Source organism: Bison bison, unplaced genomic scaffold, assembly GCF_000754665.1.
Source record: "Bison bison bison isolate TAMUID 2011002044 unplaced genomic scaffold, Bison_UMD1.0 scf7180017864072, whole genome shotgun sequence".
In the NCBI taxonomy this organism is placed as follows: Eukaryota; Metazoa; Chordata; class Mammalia; order Artiodactyla; family Bovidae; genus Bison; species Bison bison.
Window position 1 is genome coordinate 13,357,942 of NW_011494644.1, and position 27,533 is coordinate 13,385,474.

The following is a 27,533-nucleotide window of genomic DNA, read 5'->3' on the forward strand; positions in this document are numbered from 1 at the left end:
GCTCTCTCCACATGCCAGGCCTCGTCAAAGCACCATAGGTACAGATTTTGTGCCTAAATTTGGATATGCTGTTTGGGAAATGGATGTCTTGCTGAGCAAGGCCACATCTGCAGAATTAAAATGAGCTACTTGGAGAGATTTTTTTTTTTTTTTTTGAAAAATTCTTGGAGAAGTGTGTAATCTAATCATGATGTAAAATGTCATATTTAAATTATAAAATATAGGGTAACAGAAAACAGTTTGTGTTGTACCAGGAGAAAGTATGTGATGGTCACTTGACTCTGTAATATCAAGTACCTGGGCCTTTTTTAAAAAAATTTTATTGATTGATTGATTTTTGGCTGTGCTGGGTCTTTGTTGCTGTGTGTGGGCTTTCTCCAGTTGTGGTGAGTGTGTGCAGCTCCATTAGAGACAGGATGTGGGTCTGAAGGCAGAAGACTAGGCCCTTTGACCTTTAGCAAACGGACGAATTAGGAAGAAATTCACACGCTGACACAGTGGTGCCTGGAGATTTATCTCTTACCTGTGAAGTGATGTGTTAGTCGCACAGTTGTGTCCAACTTTTTGTGACCCTACGGATTGTAGCCTGCCAGCCTACTCTGTGCATGGGATTTTCCAGGCAAGAATACTGGAGTGGGTAGCCATTCCTTCTCCAAAGTATCTTCCTGACATAGGGGTGAACCTGCATCTCCTGCACGGGCAGGCAGATTCTTTACCGTCTGAGCCACTAGGGAAGCCCATCCCGTATCTATCTCTTGGTAAAAAAAAAAAAAGTCTCCCAGGGTCCAACCTTCAAAAGGAGTTAGTGTTAAAGCTTAATAGTACCTCAAGGTCACACGAATGCCCCAAAGATGTGAAGTTGATAATATAAGATGACCCTGGGATAGTGAAATACCTGGGGCTCTCAGATTCCATTCATATCCTTTCCCTGGATTTCCTGGATGTGTGTGTGAATGTGGAGGGTGTAGCCGTGTCTCTCATAGTCTCCAGTGGGGAAGATGTGTAAACTTTGCTGTATTCCTAAAAGGTACGGATGTCACCTGGGACAGATTGCTTACCTTCCTTGAGCCTAAATTTCCTCAGTATTAAAATTAGACTAATAATTTCAATTTAATAGCTTTGGTTGAGAATTCTAGGGGGTAACTTATGCCTGGGGTCAATAACTGCTTAGATCACTTTCCATCAAGCATATTATTAAAAATGAATCGATAGAAGCTGCTTATTATATCGATTTTCTCTTTACTTTCACTTTTAGTCTCATAAAACCTCTCTCTGTTCCATTTCCTGTAAATTATCATGTATTTTGGGTTCATTAGGCTTAAATGGGCCTCTATTTGCTAGCCTGAGAAACTTAACCATTGTTATTTGCTTACTTGTTTAAGAAAATGTGTTTGGCGTTGTAAACATCTGCCTTATTGAGAAGCTTTCATAGCACAATCCATTTTGTAAATGAAATACTGTCTTTGTATTCTGTGCCTAGCACTGCACTTTGAGAGGAGTAAGTGCAGTAATTATTTGTTGTCAAATGATTTAAAACCTTCTTCCCGTTAGCACTGTGACTCTCGACAGAGCTCAGTCCTTGCAGAATGCGCCTTGCAAAACAAATGACTTAGCATACCTTACCCTGTTTCTGCACACAAACGTTAAGGAATGTTGGTCATATCGGTCAGATTCCTTACAATTGTTAGTTGTTCAAGTATGCAGCAATACCTGAGCAGTGCTTTCAGTCAGTTCATAATCATTAAAGAGCAGAGAAGTCATGAGAGATATGAAGGAAATTTTGTATTAGAAAAGAGTTATGAAGTCTCATGTCATGGAAGAAATGTGTGACTTGGTCTTAGAACAGATTGGTTGAGGGTACAGAGAACAAGGTACAGTTTCTGCCCTGTGAGAGCTCAGGATTTAGACACATCTTTACGTGCGTTATCTGGTAAGAGATATGCACAAGACATGACAAATTTGGGATTAGATGGGATGGGGGTTTCTGGCAGAAGATCAAAAAAATGGTGGGAAAAAAAAATGGTGGCGATTTTAGCTGGGGAAAGACTGGATGCTGAGTCTAGTAAGAAGGCCTCAGGTGCTATGCTGAGAAATTTGGGCTGGTATTGGAGGGGGGTGCTGGCAGTGATTGAAGCATTTTTAAAATGACATGTATTGCTGCAAAAAGTCACGAAGACAACATTTCTTCTGTCCTCAAAATGATCAGGGACAAAAGAATAATATCAGCAGCCTTTTGATACCCAGTCAGTATAATTAGAATTTCAAGAGCCAAAGTACTGCTCTTCCCATAGACTTTGAATCCCCAGGTGAACTTTCTAAGCAGCCTGTAAAAAAGACCTACCTGGTGGCCCCCATCTCCTTGAGCAGAGTGGTCCCTCCAGAAGACACCAGTGTAATGTAATGGTGTGTGTGTGTGTGTGTGAGTCACTTAGTCGTGTCCTACTCTTTGCGACCCCATGAACTGTAGCCCACCAGGCTTCTCTGTCCTTGGGATTCTCCAGGCAAGAATACTAGAGTGGGTTGCCATTTCCTTCTCCAAATGTAATGCTGTGGGTTGTGCTTTTCACCACAAATATCAAGACACGTAAGTGGTCCTGCTCCTCGGGAACTTTCTTTGGGTCTGCCTGTCACTCCTCAGCCTGCAGATAACTCCTCAGCCGCCACATTCTTCCCATCTGTTTTCTTAAGGACGTTGTTTTTTCCAAGTTGTGAGGAAAGAACACGGTGGTGGTGATAAATGGAGTGGGGGTTGTGCTGGTAGGAGAAGGTGGCAGAGAGCTGTGGTCTGAGGGAAAAGGAGACATTTTGAGACAGTTCAGGGGCAAGTGTGATCAGGAATCAGGTCCAGGCGGTTCATAAGTAGACAGGAGTGTGGCGTGAAGTGAAGTAGCCCGTGCAGAGTGGGGAGCACCGGAGGGGCAGCTGCCAGAGACCAGCTCACTGGTGGGTGCTGTGCTCCGTCACACAGTCATGTCCGACTCTTTGCAACCCCATGTATTGTAGCCCGCCAGGTTCCTCTGTCCATGGAATTCTCCAAGCAAGAATACTGGAATGGGTTGCCATGCCCTCCTCCAGGGGATCTTCCCAACCCAAGGATCAAACGCAGGTCTCCCTCATCGCAGGCAGATTCTTTACCATCTGAGCCATCAGGGAAGCCCCCGGTTCACTGGGGCCGGTTTCTACCTGTTGCAGTTGTGTCACGATGAAGGCTCGGGCTCTGTAGTTGGCTCAGGAAGTAACCCATACTGCCCACCTCTGAGGATTTTGTCTGGCTAGAGAGAGAATTTTTACACGAAAATACTTTGTTAATTTTAAGGTATCATGTGAACATATAGAGAAAGTGAAGGCCTAGTGATGACCTATGGCAATCAGTCTTTCCTTTCCAAACCAAATCTTTCCTTAGCGTATTGTGCTTTATTATTGCTGAATAATCAATGTTAAGTGAAAATGGCTCAGTCGTGTCCGACTCTTTGTGACCCCATAGGCTATACAGTCCATGAAATTCTCCAGTCCAGGATATTGGAGTGGTAGCCTTTCCCTTCTCCAGGGGATCTTCCCAACCCAGGGATCGAACCCAGGTCTCCCACATTGCAGGCAGAATTTTTACCAGCTGAGCTACGAGGGAAGCCCAAGAATACTGGAGTGGGTAACCTATCCCTTCTGCAGGGGATCTTCCCAACCCAGGAATCGAACCAAGGTCTCCTGCAAAGGTGATTCTTTACCAGCTGAATCTCAAAGGAAGCCCAAGAACAAGGCATAATCTGTGCCTCCTGGGAATCTTGCATGATAACCACTACACCAGCGGCATGCTAAATCAATTAAACTGTTTTCCAAAGCCATTGTCATGAATATAAGATCTTACCTAAAACCTCTGCTTCAGTGAATTAAGGTAAATATTAAAAATAAATTCCTCTAAATTAGCCCCTATCTGCTTGGTTATTCATATAATTCGTCCATCATAAACAGTATTTAAAGTGAAATAAAGTTCATATTTATGGCTAATTTGACTTAGGAATAAATCATTTTCATGTGTGTTTAATACATTTGGGCAAGTTCAGTACAATTTTTCAACTATGCTTTTTTAAAGAGTTTTAAACTATTGTTTGCTTTTTTTATTCAGCTAAAATCTGAACTCAGTTTAATGAATTCTGTAAATCATTGGGCTAACAGAGAAGATTCTCTAGTTTATTGTAATTAAGCTGGGTTACCTCTAGTTTATGTTCAGCAAAGGTCATCTCAGTGTAGTATACAATAGTCTTTGAACAGCCATCTGGAGTGGAGGGTTTTGCAGAACTCATCTGAGTTTTTGGCCCCCTCCCAGCTCTGCCATCTGTAGGGTCACGATCACTCTGCTTTGCTCATTGTGAGCTTTTCATTTAATGTCATTCTACCCCCTCCAGTCTGTGCGTATGTGTGCAACTCAGAGAGAGCATCTTTTTTTATTTTATTCTTTACTTAGTAGCAACATATCTAGACTATTCAAATCTTTTTTTCAAGTAAGTTTGATTTCTTAGGTATTTAGAGAGCCTACAAAGTTAAGATATATTCCTTATTATTGAAAATTAGTCATTAATCACTTATCACTATGTAACTTACCAGTTAAAGAAATTAGTTATGGAACTTTTGGCTGTCAGGTAGAATTCAAGAGAGTTAAAAACCAATTTATCTTAATGCATTTGTACTGAATGAGAGAATCTCTATAGGGGTAGATACATGTATATATGTGTGTGTGTGTGTATATGTATATATATATATATATGTATTTCTACAAATGTATTTTTGTTTTGGCATGATTCTGTGTTTATATTGGGTTGGCCAAAAAGTTTGTTTGCGTTTTCCCATAACATCATATGAAAAACTTGAATGAACATTTTGGCCAACCCAATACACATCCACATACAACATATATTACAAAGTGGTCTCTTTAGAGAATAATTTGAAAGGAATCCCTATCTGGCCCTTTACAGAAAGTTTACCAGCCTCAGGTTTCCCTGATAGCTCAGTTGATAAAGAATCTGCCTGCAGTGCAGGAGACCCTGGTTCGATTCCTGGATCGGGAAGATCTACTGGAGAAGGGATAGGCTATGCACTCCAGTATTCTTGGGCTTCTCTTGTGGTTCAGCTGGTAAAGAATCCACCTGCCATGTGGGAGACCTAGGTTTGATCCCTGGGTTGGGAAGATCCCCTGGAAAAGGGTATGGCTACCCACTCCAGTATTCTGGCTTGGAGAATTCCATGAAATGTACCATCCATGGGGTCACAGAGAGTTGGACATGACTGAGCGACTTCCACTATCTCACCAACCTCAAATCTAAACTTTACTCGAAAATGGGAGCTCATCTTATTTCCCCAGTCAATAAATTATTCATTGAATTTTTGTGGGTGTCAGCTATGCCTCCATTATTATAATCCCATGACAGTCAATTTCTTATACTGCATGAGTGAATCTGATTGGAAAGGTACTGATTGAATCGGTTGAAAAGTATTATTGTGAGTAGACTGTGCAGATGGCGATGTAGCACAAAGCACAGGTACCCAAGCCCCAGCTTTGTCAGAGTGCAGAGAGCCTTGGCCTGGGAGCCCTAGTGCTATTTTTGTCACTTGCTACTTGTATGAGCTTCTAAGCAAATTTTATCATCTTTGTATTACTTTTTCTTCACTTTAAAATATGGATTGGATTGGCTTGGATTGGTTTGAAAGTGTGTTAGTCGCTCAGTCATGTCCAATCTCTTTATGACCCCATGGACTGTAGCCCACCAGGTTCTTCTGTCCGTGGAATTCTCCACATAAGAATACTGGAGTGGGTAGACATTCCCTTCTCCAAGGGATCTCCCCAACCCAGAGATTGAACCCGGGTCTCCTGTACTGCAGGCAGATTCTTTACCTTCTGAGCCACCGGGAAGCCCTGGATTGGTTTGTTGGATGACCTCTAGAAGCGTGTCTGGGTCTGAAGCTCTTACTCTGTGACATTTGAATAGGCCTGTAACTGTCTCTGTTTCCACAGGGTGTTACCTACTGTGGAGAGAGTTCGGCGAGCAGTCTTACCATGGCCAACGTGCCCTGGCACGAGGAGGTGGTGCGCTTTGTCTGTGAGTTGGTGGATCTGATCCCCGACTATGAAGTCGCTTGTGAACACGAGCATTCCAACTGTCTACTAATAGCTCACAAGAAGGTAAGAACAGCTCAGGTATGCATTCTTCCATCACCCTTGTCCTTCTTGCTCTCTTCTTCTCTTTTCTCTTTATTTTTCCCTTCACCTTATTATAGTGAAATAATAAGTGAATAATAATAATATAATAATATAGTGAAACAATTCTACTTGTTTGCTACCTTTCCTATAATGAACTTTAAGAAAACCCTGAATTCTGTCTGTTGGACTCAGAAACCCCCTTTTCTGTGTGAGATTGCTTCATTTTCAGCCCTCGCTCAGGCACTTGAAGTGCCTTCTGGCTTGTAATTGGCACATCCTGAGAAACAAAACAAAACACCCTTGTAATAACCTCTAGTCCTTTACCTAGAATGACAAGGGAAAGCTAAAATAGTAAACAACCCTCGTATGATAGTTTTTGACTGTCAGAAGAAATATTGAGGTGTTTATCAAATTTTAGATCACTTTGAATCCTGGCCTCCACAGAAATGTTTCTGGGATTTTAGTTTTCCTTTTTCCTCTTTAGTGTTTTTAGTACACAGAAAAAGTACCTAAATTTAATGTATTTTTTAAAGTAAATAATGCCTAGCAAAGGAAAAATTCAGTTTTTGGTAGAGGCAGGCTCTTAAAAAGAAATAAAATACCCAATCAGAAGTCCAGTGTTAGAGTAGCAATCATACTGATATGCCCTTACTGAAATATGTATACAGAAATAGTGTCTTGGGTTTGATTCAGAATGGTATTAGGTGAAAAGTGTGTGGGTGTGTTGGTGGGTTGGGGGCTTTTGAGGATAACTGATGGATACATAGAGGCTCATTTTACTTCTCTGCTTAGTTTTCTGTTCATACTCTCCTTTTTTAAAAAAAGTGGACATGGTTGAACCTTGAAAACGTTATTCTAGATGCAAAATGGACACAAAAGGCCACATGATATATGATTCTGTTTATATGAAATGTCCAGACAGATCAATCCTTAGAGTCAGAACGTGGTTTAGTGGTTGATGGGGGCTGGGGGCAGAGCAGGTCGGAAGGTGACTGCTAATAGGTATGGGATTTCTTTTTGGATGATGAAAATGCTGTGGAATTACATAGTGGTGTTGGTTGCACAGCTCTGTGGCTGTACGAAAACCCACCGAATTGTATACTTTAAAAGTTGAATTTTATGGTTTCTGAATTATATCACAATAAGGATAAATTAATACCCAAGAGGTAATAAAGAATAGGCTTACCTTTTCTTATAAAAATGTTTTTTATGTGAGTCAAGTCAGGCTTCATTAATTCGAACATGAGTCTCACTTTTTCCTCCCCACAACCTAAGTGGCTTCCAGAACAGCTTCATAGGTTAATGATATTTAATAATATTAGAAGCACTCAATTAAAATGTCACTTGATCTAGGCTCAAACAAACAGGAGGTTAAAAGGCCCTCATGTCTTAGTCGCAGTGAGGTTATAAATATCTGACCTAATGATCTGTCAGACTTAAATATTTGGACAGAAGAATGTGTTCTGGGAGCATCGGGGAACAAAGAAATAAAAGCCGCCTAGTATTTGAAATGTTCATTAAAGTAGCTGCAAAGACAACTTACAAAGTAAATCTTAAAAAATTAAAGCCAAGAAACAGAATTTTATTTTCTATCTTTTTAATTACTGTTCTTTTTCAGGTAAGATAGTACCTTTAAAAAAATTAACTTGATTGGAGGGGCAGTGCCCTGGAAATAGTCCTGACAATGGTGGCAAAGTTCTCTCTTCCTCCCTTAAGTCTGGTCTTCACACCATAGCCAAAGAAGTCTTTGTAGAATGTAGATCTCTTGCTGCCTTTGATTGACCTCCCATTGCTTTTAGTATGAAAACCAAAATCCTGTAACGTGGCCCCCAGCGTCCTGTGTGACCAGTCTCTGTCTGCCTCTCCAGCTTCTTCTGGAACCCTCTTCCTTCCCTTTCTGCACTTTTTTCCTTTTCTCAGCCTTAGTAGGTCTTAGTTTTGCTCCAGGTAGGCTGGGGATTGTATACTTTTTCTATTCTTCTAGTGGATGTACTAAAGATTACTATTAACATGCGTTCTGTACACAATTATTTTGAACTGCTGTCCTATGTCCTATATTGCCTGATTGTTTTCTTCGCTCCTCCACTCAATTAAGCCTCTCTAAACTTCATCTTGAAACTGACACTAATAATACTGACTTTAGATATTATTGTCAAGATTAAAGTTAATATATTTGAAGTACTCAGAAGGGAACCTAAAATAAAATCAGCAGTTCGTAAATAGTAGTTGTTACTGATGCTTTTATTGGCCTGCGCCTATCCACAGGGAGCCCTCAGAAGATGGCCAAGCAAATTACTGAAATTCAGTGTAATAAATGCAACAACAGACATAGGTACAAAGTACACGCCAGGCAGAAGAGAGATTGACCTTCGTTATTTTCCTAAATGTGTGTTGAATATCCAGGTGTGTCAGGCATTGTGCTGACATAAAGACGAGTTTAAAAAAAAAGATCCCTGCCTTCAAGAATGGTCTACCAAAAAAAGACAAACATCTAAATAAATAAATGCCCCCAAATTATATCAGGTCAATGCTGAAAGATTAGAATGGAGCCCAAAGGAGAGCATACTTGGGACTATGGTACTATCAGGAGAGATTTCACAGAGGAGTTGCTGTTTGACTGGGTCTTAAATGGTGGCCAAGATGTGGTCCATGAGGAAGTGTGGAGCCCTGGCACATTGAGACAACTCCAAAGTAGTTTTGGTGTGGCAGGAGGTCAAGAGAAGGGCTAAAAGGAGCAGGGGTGATTTGGCAGGGGCAAGAATGGCATTGAATGGTATCCTAAATGTGCTTTTTTCCATATGGCGTGGGCAGGCACCAAAGAGTTTTAAGAAGGGGAATGATACAATCAGATTGGAGTTGCAGAAAAATTTCTCTAGCAACATTATAGAGGATGAATAGCAAGACAGAGAAACCAGTTCAAAAGGGTTGTGAAAGTCCAGCAGTCTGAGGGCTAAATGCTGAGGGTCTGAAACAAATTGCTGTGACGGGGGAGCGTGGGGAGGAGGCGGTCTTGGGGAAGTAGTGAATGAGGGCTGTTATATTAAAGGGCCTGCTGAGTCAAGCGGGACCCCCTGGTTTCTGACTTGGGCACATGGGTGATTGTGACGGTGACCTTCACTGAGGTCGTACTGTTTGCGTATTGCTCTTTATTGGTTTGTTCGGGGACTTAGGGTAGGGAGTGGATGAGTTCACTGCAGTATCAGCAAGCAGTTCCCGGAGAATATAGATATCAGATGATGGAGGCAACTATTTGTGCTTAGAAAGCACGGTCAGTGAGAGACGTGGTCAAGGCGAGAACTCCATCCAGTATGCGCACCCTGAGGTGTCCGTACCCCAGCACAGAACTCGCACACTTTCTCGTTCATAGTTCCCTAGTGCCTCAGGAACTTCTCCACAAGAACCATCGGTTGAAAGAAAGAACCAGCAGTTCCATCTATTAAGACATAATTGAAAGAACCGTAGCATAACCTAATGTTGAAACTGTGAACTCTCTCAAGCTGCTAGTTGACACGGTGCCAGCAGCTATCCGATAGCGCTGCTCTTCCTTCCAGATTTTAAAATATTACGGTGAGTATTCTGCACTCACGTTTTGAGAGCCACCACTCTAAGGAAACAACACAGACATCCATCCAAAGGGAAATAGAAATCTCGTTTGGATTGTTCCCTGTTGTGTATTTTTTGCTGCTTCTTTTTGTTGACATTGTTGGTATTGAGGTGTGCAGACCTCATAATTTTCCAGTCACTTCCTATTCTGTGTTCTTACAGTAGTGCCTTGTGTAAGAAATGAAAATACACCTTCTTATGAAGTAGCCACTTCTCACACTTGTTGGAGTGGCTCTTTCTTTTGACTTACAAGCTGGGAAGGGTCACTTGAAACCAGAAAGGTCAGAATCATCAACTGTTTATCATTCCGTATTTTCTCAGGAGATTGCTCCGTTTCTGCTTATAATTTCAGAGCTTCAGAACAGGAGGATAAGCTGCAGTTGCATTGCTGTTGTTTTACTGTTATACCAGAAGACAGCCAGAGAAGAGATCGGAATAGCATGTCCTTTTATTTTGAAATGATTACAGATTCATGGAAAACTGCAGAAATAGTCCAGAAGCTCTCATGTACCTGTTACCTCCTTTTCCCCAGCGACATAAATATCTTTCATGACTATAGGACATTGTCACAACCAGGAAACAGACAACAACCAACCAGGAAACAGACATGAGTACGGTCAGCAGACATTATTCTGATTTCACCAGTTTTGAACACCTTCATTTGTGTTGTGTGTAGCTCTTTGCCATTTTATCACACGTAGATTCATCTAATCACCACCACAATCAAGTTACAAAACTAGTCTGTTGCCACAAAGATCCTTATACCTCTTTTGAGTCCAACCTACCCTCCATCCCCAACTACCTGTAAGCTCTTTCAACCACTAACCTGTTTCCTATCTTTATAATTTCATGATCTTGGAAATCACATAAATAAAATCATGAAAATGTGACTTTTTGAGATCAACATTTTTCACTCATCCTAATACTCTTGAGTTCCATGTGACTCACTGTACATGTTCATAGTTTATTCCTTTTTATTGCTGAGTAATATTTCATGGTAGGGATGATGTACCATGGTTTGTTTAACCATTTAACTGTTAAAAGTTTTTCCCTCTTATGGGCTGTTACCATTTAAGCTGCTTTGAACATTCTTGTACAGGTTTTTGTGTAGACATGTTTTTGTTTCTCAGGGCTAAATGCACAGGAATGTAATTTCTAGGTCATATAGTAAGTGTATGTTGTAGGTTTTCTTTAAAAAAAGTCAAACTGTTTTATAGACTGGCTATATATTATTTTATAGGTTTCCCAAGTGGCTCAGTGGTAAAGAATCCATCTGCTAAGCAAGAGATGCAGGTTCGATCCCTGGGTTGGGAAGATGCCCTGGAGAAGGAAATGACAACCCACTCCAGTACTCTTGCCTAGGAAATCCCTTGGGCAGAGGAGCCTGGTGGGCTACAGTCCATGAAGTCATAAGATTCGGACACAATTTAGTAACTAAACAACAACAAAATACTATTTCACATTTCTGCCAACCATGCATGAAAAATCCAGTTTCTGTGCATCCTAACCAGCACCTAGTATTGTCATTTTTTAGGTTAGCTGTTCTAACGGGTTTGTCGTGATCTCATTGGATCTTAATTATTTACATCATGAACATGATCTGTCTCTCTATTTAGATCTTTGATTTTGTTAAAAATCATTTTATAGTTTTTAGCATCTAAGTCCTGTACTTTGTTAGATTTATGAAAAGAAAATGAAAGTTGCTCAGTAGTGTCTTGACTCTTTGCAACCCCATGGACTATACATATAGTCCATGGAATTCTCCAGGCCAGAATACTGGAGTGGGTAGCCTTTCCCTTCTCCAGAGGATCTTCTCAACCCAGGGGTCAAACCCAGGTTCTCCACATTGCAGGTGGATTCTTTACCAGCTGAGCCACAAGGGAAGCCCAAGAATACTGGAGTGGGTAGTATATTCCTTCTCCAGTGGATCTTCCCAACCCAGGAATCAAACTGGGGTCGCATTGCAGGTGGATTCTTTGCCAAATGAGCTATCAGGGAAGCCCTAGATTTATACCTAAGTATTTTTCTGTTTTAGCAATTATAAATGGTATTATGTTTTTAATTTCAGTTGCACATGTTCATTGAATTCTGTAGAAATAGGATTAATTTTATAACCCTAGCCAATCTGCCTTCTTGTCTCTACCTTTCAGAGTCTTCTTATATTTGTTTTATATATAATATCTAGGGGTTTTAGCTGCAGAAACACAGTTCTCATCTGGAACCAGAAGTCTTATGACTGTGCAGTTGTGACATTTACACTTTTCGTTTATCTCCCCGGTGGATAGTAATACCAGTACACCGGGCACTATTTGTTATTAGATTATTTCCATGTAAACTCATTTTCTTTTCTTACCTTTAAAGTGTCACTCAGTGTGGTTGCACAGCTGCGCCTGTCGTGTTACTGGAAGGTTTTTTTCTGAAACCTGTATGAAAAGATCTTTTTCTAATCCTAATCAGATCCCATCAAATCCCATTTAATAACTAGGCTAGCAATTTACAGATGAATGCCTTTTTAAGGGTACTAAAAGCAGAGTTATAACCAAAAGGCAAACAAAGGAAAGAAATGGAAAAAAAGACAAAAACAGAATCCACAAAATGGATCATTTAGTCTACAAAGAATTTAGAGTGGGCACTGACTGTTCAACATCCTCATTGTTTATGCTGCCAACTCCCAGTTTATTATTTCTCTGCTGTAGTTTTGAAACACGTGACATCTTACAGAGTGTGCAAGAGAAAAGCCTAAACATTTATTTGATTTTAATGGCCTTTACAATCAAGTCCTTTGAGCTTCATTTCATGCCTACTCCTCGGGCCTTGACAAGGCCCTGCCGTATTATTTTCTTCCTGTTATGTGTTTGCCCAGCTAAGGTTTCTCTACTGCTAGACCTCCTCTCCTTACCTCACTTCACCTGGTGAACTTCTGTTCTTTAAAACTATAAAATAAACCTCCTTGGGGACCACTTCTTTCAGAGCTGTGTGCACATCTTTAAGGCTGTTTTCTCTAAGAAGCCAAGGTTCCTGAACGCAAGGACTGTCATTCCCAGCACTTTCTAGAGTACCTGATACATTCTAGGTTCTTAGTGTTTGTTTAGTGAATTAGCAAACTCTTTACCTTCATCTTCTCTCCTTATTCATCATCTTGCCTTCTGAAATCAGAGATACTGTCCCATCTTCCTTGCTAATTTTGGTACCTATTTCCCTTCTTCCTTATCATTTATTTACTTACTCAGTCATTCAATGAGTGTTTATTCTACCGAGTTTGCTATTTTATAGGTCATCAGTAACCTGCTAGTTGTCAAATCCAGTTGTTTTCCATTTACCATTTTTTTTCTTGCAGCAGAAAATTAATGCCCATTCATATTTTTGAAAGTCTCTCCTGCCTACTCTACTGTACTTTTCTGATTGTAGTAAAGTTGGCTAGTGAAAATAAGAACATTGTCAGAAAGTGCAGCATTTCTTTACCAATTTCAAAAATTTGAAATTCTGAGCCAGGAAAGCTCAAAATGTAAGGTGAATCTTTAAAAAAAAGAAGAAGAAAAAATCTAGAGTGATACCAAGCACTGGTTGACTGTATGTAGATGACCTTTCAAGGTCTTGTGTTAAATTTGCAAGATTTTCACAACATGAAATAGCTTCTAGAGAGTCTATTATAATTTGTACCCTGTCCATTCCCAGAAAACTTTCTGGTCATTTGCAGTGCAATGATCTTGTCACTGCCATATGTTCCACTACATGCAAAGCATTTTTTTTTTTTAATTCTACTAGTGGAATTTTTTAAATGGATGATTGTTTTAAATATCTTTATAGAACAGGTTTATCATTCAGAAGCAGTTTAGGCTAAACATAAAGGAGTTTCTGCTATTAATAAGAAGTAGCTTCTTAAAGTAGGTGGAAGAATAGGTGGATACTTCATAAAGTTGAGTGAATGTCTCTGCCTTTGAACAAAGGAAAGATGAAGACTCACATTAAGATCAATATGTCAGCATATGCTAGTTCCAGGGTTGAGCTGGAGAGACACAGAGAGGACTACAATTCCCCGCAGGAGATCATTGGAAAGAGGAGGGCCAACCCAGCCATGTGCTTCGGAAGGGTCAGGAGGGCTCAGCTGGAATAAGGCACAGTCAGCCTTCTGTTTCTGGGTTTCGAGCCTCACAACCTAAATGTCACCATGATCCTGTCAGTCTGCAAACTGGTAAGACCATGATGAGTACAACACACTTCGATCATTTTAGTTCAGAAACTGTGAACTTCTTTCAACATATTGGCAATACCCCATTAGAGTGGATCTCTGCCTGTGCAAACCAAGTGGTGGGTGTATGCACGGCTTGCAGAATCTACATAGCATAACTCTTAATTGTTTAAAAACTAGACTTTATATTTTAGTAGTTTGAGATTTACAGAAAAATTGAGAAGATAGCACAGAGAGCTATTATATACCCTGAATTTGCCTATTATTAAATATGCCAAAGCCTTTGACTGTGTGGATCACAATAAACTGTGGAAAATTCTGAAAGAGATGGGAATACCAGACCACCTGATCTGCCTCTTGAGAAATTTGTATGCGGGTCAGGAAGCAACAGTTAGAACTGAACATGGAACAACAAACTGGTTCCAAATAGGAAAAGGAGTATGTCAAGGCTGTATATTGTCACCCTGTTTATTTAACTTATATGCAGAGTACATCATGAGAAACGCTGGATTGGAAGAAGCACAAGCTGGAATCAAGATTGCCGGGAGAAATATCAATAACCTCAGATATGCAGACACCACCCTTATGGCAGAAAGTGAAGAAGAACTAAAAAGCCTCTTGATGAAAGAGAAAGAGGAGAGTGAAAAAGTTGGCTTAAAGGCCAACATTCAGAAAATGAAATCATGGCATATGGTCCCATTACTTTATGGGAAATAGATGGGGAAACAGTGGAAACAATGGCTGACTTTATTTTTCTGGGGTCAAAAATCACTGCAGATGGTGACTGCAGCCATGAAATTAAAAGATGCTTACTCCTTGGAAGGAAAGTTGTGACCAGCCTAGATAGAATATTGAAAAGCAGAGACATTACTTTGCCAACAAAGGTCCATTTAGTCAGGGCTATGGTTTTCCCTGTGGTCATGTATGGATGTGAGAGTTGGACTGTGAAGAAAGCTGAGCGCCGAAGAATTGATGCTTTTGAACTGTGGTGTTGGAGAAGACTCTTGAGAGTCCCTTGGACTGCAAGGAGATCCAACCAGTCCATTCTGAAGGAGATCAGCCCTGGGATTTCTTTGGAAGGAATGATGCTAAAGCTGAAACTCCAGTACTTTGGCCACCTCATATGAAGAGTTGACTCATTGGAAAAGACTCTGATGCTGGGAGGGATTGGGGGCAGGAGGAGAAGGGGACGACAGAGGATGAGATGGCTGGATGGCATCACTGACTTGATGGACGTGAGTCTGAGTGAACTCCAAGAGTTGGTGATGGACAGGGAGGCCTGGCATGCTGTGATTCATGGGGTCGCAAAGAGTTGGACACGACTGAGCGACTGATCTGATCTGAACATCTTATATTGGTATAGACCACCTGTATTACAATCAGGGAACTAATACTGATACATTATTATTAACTGAAGTCGATAGTTTAGATTTTCTTAGGTTTTACTTAATGTCCTTCTGTCCTAGGATCCCATCCAGGATAACATTACATTTAGTTGTCATGTTCCTTTATGTACCCCTTGGCTATGGCAGTTTCTCAGACTTTCTTTAATTTGATGACCTTGGCAACTTTAAGGAGTACTCATGAGTATTTTGCAGGGTGCACCACTACTGAAATGTGTCCAGTGTTTTTCTCATAAGACATGCATTGTAGGTTTTTAGGAGGAAGATCACAGAAGTAAAGTGCCATTTTCATCACATCATGTCAAGCTCCCTTTATCTTGACCTTGATCCACAAGCTGTGGTAGTGTTTGTGAGGTTTCTCCCCTGTAAAATTATTCTTCCCTCTCCTTTTCTGTAGGAAAACTATTCTTTCCCCTCTCTCCTTTGGAAGGAAGCCTATATTCAGCCTGTATCAAAGGAGTGAAAGTTAAATATATGCACAAATTATTTGGAATTCTTCTACATAGGTTTGTCTCTTCTTCCTATTTATTAATTTTTTCAGTCATTTTTATATCACTGTAGACTCATGGGTACTTATTTTATAATTTTGGGTTGTTATCCATTCAGCTTTATTACTTTTGCTCACATTGTTCTAGCTTTGGCCACTAGGAGTTCTTTTAGTTGATTCTAACGTTTCTTTTACGCCCATTAATATGTGTGTGTGGGAGGGGGGGTGTGTGCAGGGTGTCGGGGGGGGGGGTGGGGTGGGTTTGTTCATTTTGATCACTTTCCTTTCTGGTACTTCAGGCAACTTCCAGGCTCATCTTGGATATTTCCTACCTCAGTCCAAGAGTCAGCCATTTTTCTCAGGAGCTGTGGCTTCTTTTCTTGGAGAATGGTGTTAGAAATCAGAAGGTGAAGATGTGCTCATTGTTTGGGGTATTGTTTGTTTTAGGCCCGCTTAGATGACAGAGCAAAGAAATATATATGTGTATATATGTATACACTAACTTTCGTATATACACATGTAGGAAATAATTTCTATATGTACCTCTTGTATCTGTATTAAGCTGAACATACTGTTGTCTCAAACTCTTATTTCCATATAACTCATTCTGGCGTCCTCTCCTTGCTTATTTGTAAATTCACACCTCCAAGAACGAGAATCGAATCCTAGCTCCTGTTATCAGTCAGCTATTTAATTGTTCAACTTCAGTATACGTATATGGCAGTAACAGAATTTTTAACCCTAGCATACAACGTTCATATGTAGTTTCTTTTGCCTTAAGTCTTACAGGCTCCACTTATTTTCAAAATTACTTAGGTCAGTACCCTTCCCACTGCCTTCCCTTCACTGAAGTTGTTTCACTAATTTGTAATTTAGTTAGATTCTCTTGTCACAGTCTGTACCTTTTCCTGGTTTCCCCTGACCTCCTACATGATTTTTTAAACTTAAACCACATACTTTAAGGTTCAGTATTTATGCTATAAAGTCCTATAGATTTTGAAAAGCACATATTGTCATGGAAACGTGATTGAACATTTTTTCTTATGCTTGTTTGTCATCGGTATATCTTTGGATAGGTGGTCAGATCTTTTGCCCATTTTTAAACTTGGCTAGTTATTTTGTTATTGTTGAATTTTTTAAGAGTTTTTAAAATGGATTATGAATATACATCATTTATCAGATATGTTTTGCAAATATTTTCTCCCAGTCTATATGACTTGACTCTTCATTCTCTTAACTGTACCTTTCTCAGAACAAATATTTCTCATTTTAATAAAGTCCAGCTTGTCAATTTTTCTTTTATGGTTCACGTGATCAGCAAATAGAGACAATTTTACTTCCTCTTTTCCAATTTTGATAGCTTTTATTTTTTTCTTGCCTGATTGCTCTGCCTAGGACTTCTGGTACTGTACTGAGCAGAGTGGTGAGAATAAGCATCCTTGCTTTGTTCCTGATCTTAGCAGAAGAGCTTTCTGCCTTTTGCCATTGATTATAGGCTTGTCTTATATGGCCTTTATTATGTTGAAATATGTTTCTTCTCTTCCTAATTTGCTAAGAGTTTTTTTCATGAATGAATGTTGAACTTTATCAGATGCTTTTTTTCTGTTTCTTTTGAGATGATCTTACAACTTTCAAACTTACCTTAGACCTAAACATAAAATAGAACACTGTGAGATTTCTAGAAGATAACAAAGGGCATTATTCCCTTTCTCCCTTCTTCTCTCTTCTTTTGCATCTTCATTTTCAAAACCACTTGTTATGGCTACTGTAGCCCCCATTTAGCTCAAGCATCTAGCGCGACTTGATTTAATCTCAAGTGCCAAATTCTCAAGAGAAGTCTTGCCTATGTATGAAGTTGTATCATCTCTGAAGAGATAATTTTACTTCTTCATTTCCTGTTTGGATACATTTTTTCCTTTTTCGTGCCTAATTGCTCTGTCTAGTACTTTCATATATGTATGCCTGTTGATCTAATTGATTCATTGTGTTGATCAAATCCTTTTTTAAAAAATTAGTTCTGTTTTTTCTGTGCTGGGTCTTTGCTGTGGCACGTGGGCGCTCTCTGGTTGTGGCGAGAAGTGGCTGCTCTCTTGTTGCCGTGCACAGGCTCCTCCTGGGTAGCATGGGCTCTAGGACATGGGCTCAGTAGTTGTGCATGGACTTAGTTGCCTTGCAGCAACTTGTGGAGTCTTTTAGAGCAGGGATTGAACGTGTGTCCCCTGCATTGGCAGGTGGATTCTTAATCGCTGTCTTACCAGGGAGGTCCAAGTCCTTTGTTTCTGAAGTTATCTTTTGTCTGGTTGTTCTATTGAGTAGAACGATATCTCACACTCATACTCACTGTTGAGTATGAGATATTGAAGTCCCCAACTGTTACTGTAGAACTGTCCATTCCTCCCTTCCATTCTGTCAATATCTGCTTCATATATTTTGATGATCTGTGATTAGGTACATAAATGTTTATAATTGTTATATTGTCTTGCTGTATTGAACCTTTTACTGATATGTAATGTCTTTGTCTCCTGTAACTTTTTTGATTTGATCTATTTTGTGTGATATTAGTCTAGCCACCCCTGCTTCCTTTTGGTTACTATTGGCATGGAATAGCATTTTTCATCCTTTGCCTTCCAACCTATTTGTGTCGTTGGATATAAAGTAAAGCTCTTGTAAACAGCATATAGTTGGATTATGGGTTTTTTTAAATCCATTTCTCCAATCTCTTGTTTTTTGATTGGAGAGCTTAATCCATGTATACCTCTGATCAGAAGCAGAAGTTAATGGTCAGAAGACAGATATCCAGTGTTTGAAGGACAGAGTCCTCAGTGCCCATTCTATCTCCCACAGGTTGCATGCAGGCTGCTCCAGTAACGTGTTCACCGCTGCCTGCTGTGGTGGTGGTGGGGGGTGGGGGTCCTGTCTAAACTGAAATCGACTGAAATTAGGTGCAATTTACAGTCCAAACTTTCCCCTCAAAGTTACAAACTTTGAATAGACTTCAGAGTTGCTAAATAGTTATGTCAGACAAGATTCTGCCAGTATAATTTTTGTCTGGGTTGAGAGAAGTATTCTTAATGCTTCCTATGCCACCATCTTCCCTGAGTCCTGTACTCTTATGTTTTAAAAGTTTATACTTAGTTTAATTCTGAAATTAATTGACATTGCTGCACTCCTTCAACATAATACAAGGAGTTACTAGTACTCTTTCCTGCAGTTAATGCATATATTGATGAATCCATGTAAATCCTATTTGCAGCCTAGTTTTTACTGCTGGGTGCAGTTTCCTTCTTGATGACGTAAGTGGTAAACTTAGTCTTTTTTCCCTCTAAAACATCTTTATTTCATTTTGCCCTTGCATGAGGAATTTCCTTTCAGCACTTTAAAAGTGTTATTTTGTTGTCTTCCAGCATAATCTTTCCATTATCTTGTAGCATCTTTCACCATCAGTGAGCTGTCTGGTGTCATTCCTTAGTATCTGCTGATAAACTCAACAACCAGTAACATTTATTAAGGTCACTGTGATTACACTATGCATGCATTAATTCATTGACTCCTTACAAAAATCTTATGAGTCATGCTATTTTCCCTCATATTCCAAAGGAAGAATCTCAGGCTAAGAAAGTACAAATCTTGTCCAAGCACAAATAGGGCGCAGTTAGAATTCAATTCCATATCTTTCAAAATACAAAGCCTACTTTTAAAAAAAATTATTTATTTTTGGCTACGTCAGGTCCTTGTTGCATCATGAGTGAGCTTCACTGTGGCACACAGGCTCTGCAGTTGTGGCGCGTGGGCTCAGAATTGTATCGTGCAGGCTTAGTTGACTCATGGCATGGGAGATCTTAGTTCCACGATCGGGGATTGAACCCCCGTCCCCTGCACTCGAAGGTGGACTCTTAACCACTGGACCATCTGAGAACTCCCACAAATCCTACTTTGGACCACTATATTATGCTGTCTGTCAAATGCCACAGAGCAGTCAGAAAGAGGGTGGGGAAATGGAAGTGTCCCTGGGAAATGGTGTCGATTCCCCTCCCCCACTCAGCAGGCATCATCTCCTCCAAGATCATCATCACTGAAAAAGTTTTTGCCGAATTCGAGGCCCTGTAGGTAATTAAGCACTGATCACAGAGGCCTCCCTTTTGGATGTATTATAAGCTCACAGTCTGTAAAGGGAGGGGATGAAGAGCTGTCACCTCCCACACCTTCCCCTCTTGGAATGAGAAGGGAACTGTATGTCTCCATTAAGGTTTAGTGCAGTGTTTTCCTTACAAAACCTACTGACTGAATATTTCCTCCTCTGTTACATGTGGAACTCATTCTTATCGGAGGCCCTGAGTGTTCCGGGTAATTACTTTCAGAAGAATGTCAGAGAAAATTGGCAATTTGGTGACACTACCTAGAGGACTTAGTGTTACTCCAGCAGAATAGGGGATTAAGATGAAAACTCCAGAAACTGAGTTTCCAGATAAAAATGTTTTAATTGCCCTTGGATAGATCTAGAAAGCAGTTGCATTGTGGTTTTACCTCTCAAAACGGTTCCCCAGGCAGCTTGTGCCATGGAAGTGCTGCTTATCACCAGTAAACTCAGAGGAAGATGGCCCAGCATCTCACTGTGGCAGGGAAGTCAGGTCACTTTGAAGTCTATCTTTGGGATCTTGGCTTCCTTTTACCCAGAGAACAGACAATGCATTTGTAGCCACAAAGGTGAAAACAGAACTTATAACTCTGGGAAATTCAGAAAGCAGTGATGTGGCACCCTTTGGTGTGTGTTGCAAAATGCTTTCTCCCTCTAACGGCCCTGCACTCCCTCTGCTCCTTCCAGTTAACATGTATCAGTACTTCTGAGATCTGAGGTCTGACAGAGCTCCTCTTCCATCCCTTGCTACTGCTGCTGCTAAGTCGCTTCAGTTGTGTGCAACTCTGTGCAACCCCAGAGACGGCAGCCCACCAGGCTCCCCCGTCCCTGGGATTCTCCAGGCAAGAACACTGGAGTGGGTTGCCATTTCCTTCTCCAATGCATGAAAGTGAAAGTGAAAGTGAAGTCACTCAGTTGTGTCAGACTCTTAGTGACCCCATGAACTGCAGCCCACCAGGCTCCTTCGTCCATGGGATTTTCCAGGCAAGAGTACTGGAGTGGGGTGCCATTGCCTTCTCCATTCCATCCCTTAAGCAGTGCTTTCCTAGTTGTTTGGTTCCTGAGTACTACTGTATGTTTGGAGGAGCCAACTAGAAAATAATTGATACTGAAATCACATCAAAGCCCTTCTGAAGAAGTGTGAAAATGCAAGTGGTATGTGTGATTCTTATTTTTGTATCATTGTACTTTGTTCTCTGTATGTGAACTTTGAGGTGAGTTTATTTGTAATTCTGCATAGATTTGCCTCTTCCCTTACAAAGCTGGGTGACCTCATGTCCCTGCATACTTAACCTTAAATTTTATGATTTGAGGTTTCATTCCTCTCTTTAGGCAGCTCTGTCTTTCAGGTTTATTTGTGTGCCAGTCATACTAAAAGTTGCCCTTTTAGCTTCTGCCTTTTGCATGGAACACTTTGACTTTTTCTGAGCTATTATTCAATGTGATTATTCTCAGATTGTTTTGAGAAGGGGGCATGTGTCATGAAGCTTTGTCTTAGGACTCTTATGTCTCAATGTTCATTTAAGAGTGACCTACGGTTATAGACTTAAGGTTTATGTCCCTTGAAAATTCCTGTGTTGAAGTCCTAAGTATGGCCTTATTTGAGATGGAGTCTGTAAGGAAGCAGTGAAGGTTAAATGAGGTCAAGGGTGAGGCCCTGATCTGATGGGTTGGTGTTCTTATTAGTAGAGACACCAGAGCACCCCCACCCCAATCCCCTGCCATGGAACCTTAGTGGAGAAGATGGCATGTGGAACCTTAGTGAGAAGGGGGCTATCTGCTGGAACTTTCACCTTAGATTTCTAGCATCCAGAACTATGAGGAAATAAACTTTTATGATTTAGAACATGCAGTCTGTGTTATTTTGTTACACAGCCAGACAAACTAATACACTAACCTTTTGTTACATTTATTTGATCTTCTAGTTTGTTTTCTTAGACACTGGCAATCTAAGAAGAGTTGTCAGATGTTAGGTTATAATTGTCATATCCTTGCAACTAATTTCTTCCCTTTTAAGACCCGGTAAAGTTTTGTAGTTAGAAGAGACCAGATCTTCAAACTGTAATAGGAGTTAGGAAATCAGTGCAGTAGGTTGCAGCTGGCAGTTTTTTAAATGAAATACATTGCCTATAGTTTTGTGAAAGTTGTATTTCCAGAGTATGTATGTATGACTGCGTGTACTAGATCAAGATATAAAATGTGTTTCTTACTGTAGGTTGTGGTAAAAGATTTTAAATCTGTTGCTCTAATCTAAGATAATCTCTTCAGATATCCATGGCAGGTGAATATTGTTAGAATTTGAAGGAAAAGGAGGACCAAGATTGTGGACTCTGAGGGTTCAGAGTTCTGGCCTAGAGATCTGAACCCCAAAAGGGAAAGATACAGGGGAGAGGAGAATAAGTTAGGTATATTCATGAAACCAGCAGTCTTGGAGGGTGGGGATGGATGGGTTAAGTGACTACAAAGGCCAGTATAATGTGCTCTTGTTGGACGAGTTCAGGGTACAGTGAGGTTCTGTGGCAGGGGACTGTCATGGTCATCCACAGGGATTCAGGAGGACTTCCCAGAGCAAAGGGCATTTATGAAGAGACTTGTTTGTTTAGTCACTAAGTCATGTCTAACTCTTTTGAGACTCCATGGACTGTAGCCCACCAGGCCCCTCTGTCCATGGGATTTCCCAGGCAGGAATACTGGAGTGGGTTGCCATTTCCTTCTACAGGGGATCTTTCTAATCCAGGGATTGAACCTGCATATCCTACATTGCAGGCAGATTCTTTACTGCTGAGCCACCAGGGAAGCCGACTTGAGTCTTAAGTCAGCGTTAATTAGACAGACAAAATAGCATGGGGGTCACATGAGGGGTTAGGTAGCTCATTGAATAGCCTCCAGTTGGAGATTAGATATTTAGACCGTATGTCCTAGGTAGCAGGGCTCCATTCTGCTATAAACATAGTCATCTCAGGCAGTCTGCAGAAGCTGGCAACAGCCAAAAGTGGACTCAGACAATCAATCAGCTGGCAGACTGTTGCCGAGGATGTGCCTTAGGGCAGTGCCAGGATGTGGCTGTGGAAATGCAGCAAAGGAAGAATCAGTGAGGCCTGACCATGTTTGGGGTGTAAGAGGCCAGGGAAGGGAGGGGTACCTTTGACTCGTTTTGAGGTTCAGCACCCAGGGAGAACACTCATTACTTTCCTAGCAGTAGAGAACATTCAAGAGCAGTCAGCTTTGGGAGGGAAAGTGATGGGGAGATGTGGATCTTACATCTCGAGTTGCAGAATTCATAACGCTCTTAGGGCAGCTTTTCAAGGAATGGCGTCACTAGAAGAGCATTTTTCATGATTCATAGGTAAAGTTTTCCATTTGTTTGGCTTTTTTTTTTTTCCCTTTAGAAAGCTCCCAACTGTTGGGTAAAATATTAGATGTTATTTAAATTCAGCAGATTTTATTATTCTAAATCCAGGAACCTATATATTTTCAATATTTTTCTCAGCTAGAACTTGAAATTGTTACTTACCTTGACTCATAATCAGGTTTTTAAAAAAGAAGGTGGCAAAACAAAGATTTGTCTGTTTATAAATCAGGTATCAATGTATTATATATTTACATGATGAAATGCCAGGTGGTTGCTTTGAATTAAAAGCCTTCGCAATTCAATTTGTACTTCCTTCAGAGCCTCCTCAACCCACTCTGTTTTCTTTATTCATGGTCATTATTCTACAGTGACTTTTGAGAAGTAGTTTCTTAGAAAGAGTACAAATTGGATTATTTCTCTTTATTGGATTGAAATTCTTAACTAGGCTTTCCGTTAATGAACTATGGTATCCATGTTAGGCAAAAAAAGGCTAGTTGGATTCTTTAAGTGTTTTGGAATTGGAGTCATCCATGAAAGCTTCCCTAACAACTCAGGCAAAATTTAGTAACAACCATGAGAATTCATACGAGGGAAAAAGTGGCAACAAGAGGAATTTGAATTACACATGATAATGCCAAAAAACTTCATTAATCTTCTTCCAGTGATACTGCTCAAGATAAACTTGACTTTCAGTTCTGGGATATATTCTTTATTCAGCAATTGGGTCTTCCATGCCCAGCACGGCAGTGGTCCTAAGGAAAAAGAAACTCCCCTTTGAGGGTTTATAGAACATTCTGCTTTGATATGGAACCGTGTCTGGAGCGTGAAAAGAATTTTCTTTAACATGATAAGGAGAAAAGATCAGGCTTGTTTTTGATGTTCCGACACTGATTGGACAGTCTTTACAGCTATTTTCAGTTCTGACCTGACTCCTTTTTCTCTTGCTAGTTTAAGATTGGCAGAGAATGGTGGACGTGGATCGATTACAGCCGCTTCCAGGAGCTCATTCAGGAATATGAAGATAGTGGCGGATCAAAAACTTTCAGCGCAAAGGATTATATGGCCAAAACTCCTCACTGGGCCTTGTTTGGTGCCAACGAAAGAGGCTTTGATCCCAAGGATACCAGATATCAGAGAAAGAATAAATCAAAGGATATTTCTGGATGTTGAGATTGTCTGGATTTAGGATACCGAAGGACACAAACCGATGGCTGCAGAAGGTTCTCAGACTCCACTGTGATTTTTTTCCAAGGACAGGTTACACAAATAATATTTCACATAGAGAAGGGTGTGAGGAAGAACATGAGGCCACAAGTCATGTCCAGGGCTCGGGAGAGAGCAGCCTCACTGGAGTGCCTGGGACTTGGCCTCACCATCTCTTTCCAGCACTCAGTCCCTTTTCTGAATTTACTTCTGAAAGAAAATCATCTTGAGGGGGAAGTCCATAAGCATGATTAGTTTTGAATTACAACTAGGAAGACTCGCTGGAACGCCATCCATGGGAGTGTTGTAGTGTGAATTTCTGTTTCTCTTCCCTCACTGTGGCTATTGGTCTTCTGTCGATTGTACTTCCTTGAGATCCACGTGTCTGCTCACCGTAAGCTCTCCATCCCTTTCTTACGTCTGAAGATAACACCTCCTGAAAATAATTTAAATTGTCATTATTCTCAATTATTTTAAATACCACATAGATTTCTTTAAATTTTTGCTTAGTTCCAACCCTTAAGAAATTGAATTAGATCTAGAACTGTACTAGATTTCATTGTTCCCATACAAATTGCCATAGAAGGTAGCATGTAAGCTAGAGTAGAATAAAATCTTCTGTAAGAGGCATTGTCATAGGATGTCACTGAATAATTAGTCTCACACACTGTGAAACAGTGAGTACAGTTTGCTTTTGCTTTGAAAAGTCAGCATGTAAACTCATCGCTACACTTGTAGGTTTCCATCTTCTTTCACTCTGGTGCCCTAGCTGCTTTCTACCACGTGTTTTTTAAGGCTCAATTTTCTAGTTGAAAATATCACTAAACACTCAGTAATTTTTTTTACAAGTATTAGTTATTTTAAAAATTCCTTTATCCTAAAAATCTAATAAATTATCTTTTGTAAAGACTTGGACCACACATTTTCTTTTGAGAGCTTATTTTAAAGATGCTTCTAGTCCTGTGTCTCTAAGCCCCATCAGACCCAACCCCCGCCCCCCATATTCTCTGCTGAAGTTAATAATGATATAATCTACCTACTCATTTGTTGAAAACCGGGCACTGCATTTATATCTGAGTGGTAGAGTCAAAACATGTCTCTCTGTTGTGCCATACGGTGAAATGCGATGTTCTTCTTCAGCCCACCACAGCTTCACATCCCATGTGCTGTTAACTCCTGAGACAGACAAGGGACGGGAGTGATCCAGGCCAGCGAGGCAAGATCTCAGTGGAGCTCGGATGTGTTAGTGGTCCTTGAACAGAGATGGAAAATCACCATGAAGTAGAACAGTGCTGTATGGTAAGAGCTCACTCTGTGGAGCACACAGGTGGGCTGCTGTTTGTGAAGTTAACCGCGCATACAGCTATTGGAAACACTTGAGGGGCTGCTGTGAGGAGCAGGGCAGGTGCCAGTGCCTGTTTGACTTTGGACTGTCCCTCAGCCTCCTTTTCAACCGGGCACCTCTGCTTTTACTTTTCATGCATTGAGGTTCTGCTCACAATTTAATTTGAATGAAAATATTTTGTTGCTTCAAAGGAAAAACACACAACGAACCTTTCACCTCCCGAATGAACCCTCCTGATGCCGTTAGCTTTAAGTGCATAAATGAGCAGTTTTTCTCCCCCTGCCATCCAGGAAGTGTTTGCTTTATATTTTTAAAAATAGCATGGCATATTAATCCTGGTTCACAGACACAGCAGAAAAATTTAAATGCCTTGGGGAAAAAAATACAGTAGAATCCGTGTGAAAAAAAATTCAGTGTTTGCTGAGCAGTATTCAAGTAGAAGAGATGCAAAGGTTGAATGTTCTTAGAAGGTGAGCTGCTTAGAAAATAGCATTCTAGATGTCCAGTGGAAGTTCTTGTTGGAGTTTGAGCCAGTGATTCCCACATTCTGCTGAAAAACCAGCCAGGTAAAAATAGTTACAAAATTCTAGAAAAATCATTATTCAAGGAAAATCCCTTTACAAGATACTAAATCATGTTGTCTAAAATAATTAAGACAACAGGAAACAGATCAACTTCCAAAATGACAGAGTAAGAACCTCAGTGAACTTACTCTCCCTCTAAAACAGTGAAAATATGAGCAAAACAACTGAAACCCGTGACCCGTAGCATGTGCGCTTAGTCACCCAGTCGTGTCCAACTCTGTGACCCCTGTGGACTGGAGCCCGCCAGACTCCTCTGTCCATGGGATTTTCCAGGCAAGAATACTGGAGTGGGTTGCCATTTCCTCCTCCAGGGACTCTTTCTGACCCAGGGATCAAACCTATGTTTCCTGCATTGGCAGGTGGATTCTTTACCAGTGCACCAGCTGGGAAGCCCGTGAACTGTAGACCTCTTGACAGTTTAACCAAAGCTTCACCATGAGCTGAAAATCAACTATTAAGAGAAACTACTGAACCTCAATGAAAATTAACAGTTTACTTCTCATCAGAAAGCATAGAGGCCAGAAGACAGTGGGATGATGTTTTTAAAGAGCTGGAAGAAAAGACTTCCTACCAAAAATTCTATATCTAGCTAAATTTTCCTTCAGAATTAAAGAAGAAATTAAGACATTTCCAGATAAGCAAGAAGTAAGAATTCATCACCAGCAGACCTGCCTACAAGGAGGAGTCCTCAAGCCTTAACGAAAATATGTTAGCCACTAACTTGAAACCATGCAAAGAAATAAAGAGCATTGGTGGAAGTACCTATGTAAGTTTTATAAAAGACGATATAAGTGTATTTTTGTTTGTAACTCTCCTGTCTGCTTTATAAGACAATTGTGTAAAGCAATATTTATAAAAACTGTGTTAATGGACTTAGAATGTATAAAGATGTAATTTGTATGACAGTCATAGCACAAAAGGAGGTGGGGAGGGGAACCAAGTTATATTGGAGCAAGTCTTGATTACCCACTGTCGAAATTGAGTGTGTTTCCAAAGTGAATTGTTTTAAGATGCTAATTGTAATCTCTAGAATGGCCACTAA

General features: G+C 40.4%; 1 protein-coding gene across 1 annotated transcript in view; it reads left to right on the plus strand.

Annotated features, from left to right (window-relative positions):
- Positions 1-26,557, plus strand: part of LOC104986716 (S-adenosyl-L-methionine-dependent tRNA 4-demethylwyosine synthase) — a 148,458-nt gene extending 121,901 nt beyond the window's left edge. Inside the window, exons 15-16 of the mRNA XM_010837406.1 lie at positions 6,005-6,172; positions 24,308-26,557. Coding sequence (XP_010835708.1) covers positions 6,005-6,172; positions 24,308-24,529 — 390 coding nt within the window. The 3' untranslated portion in view covers positions 24,530-26,557. The remainder of the gene's footprint in view (positions 1-6,004; positions 6,173-24,307) is intronic.
- The last annotated feature ends 976 nt before the right edge of the window (positions 26,558-27,533 follow it).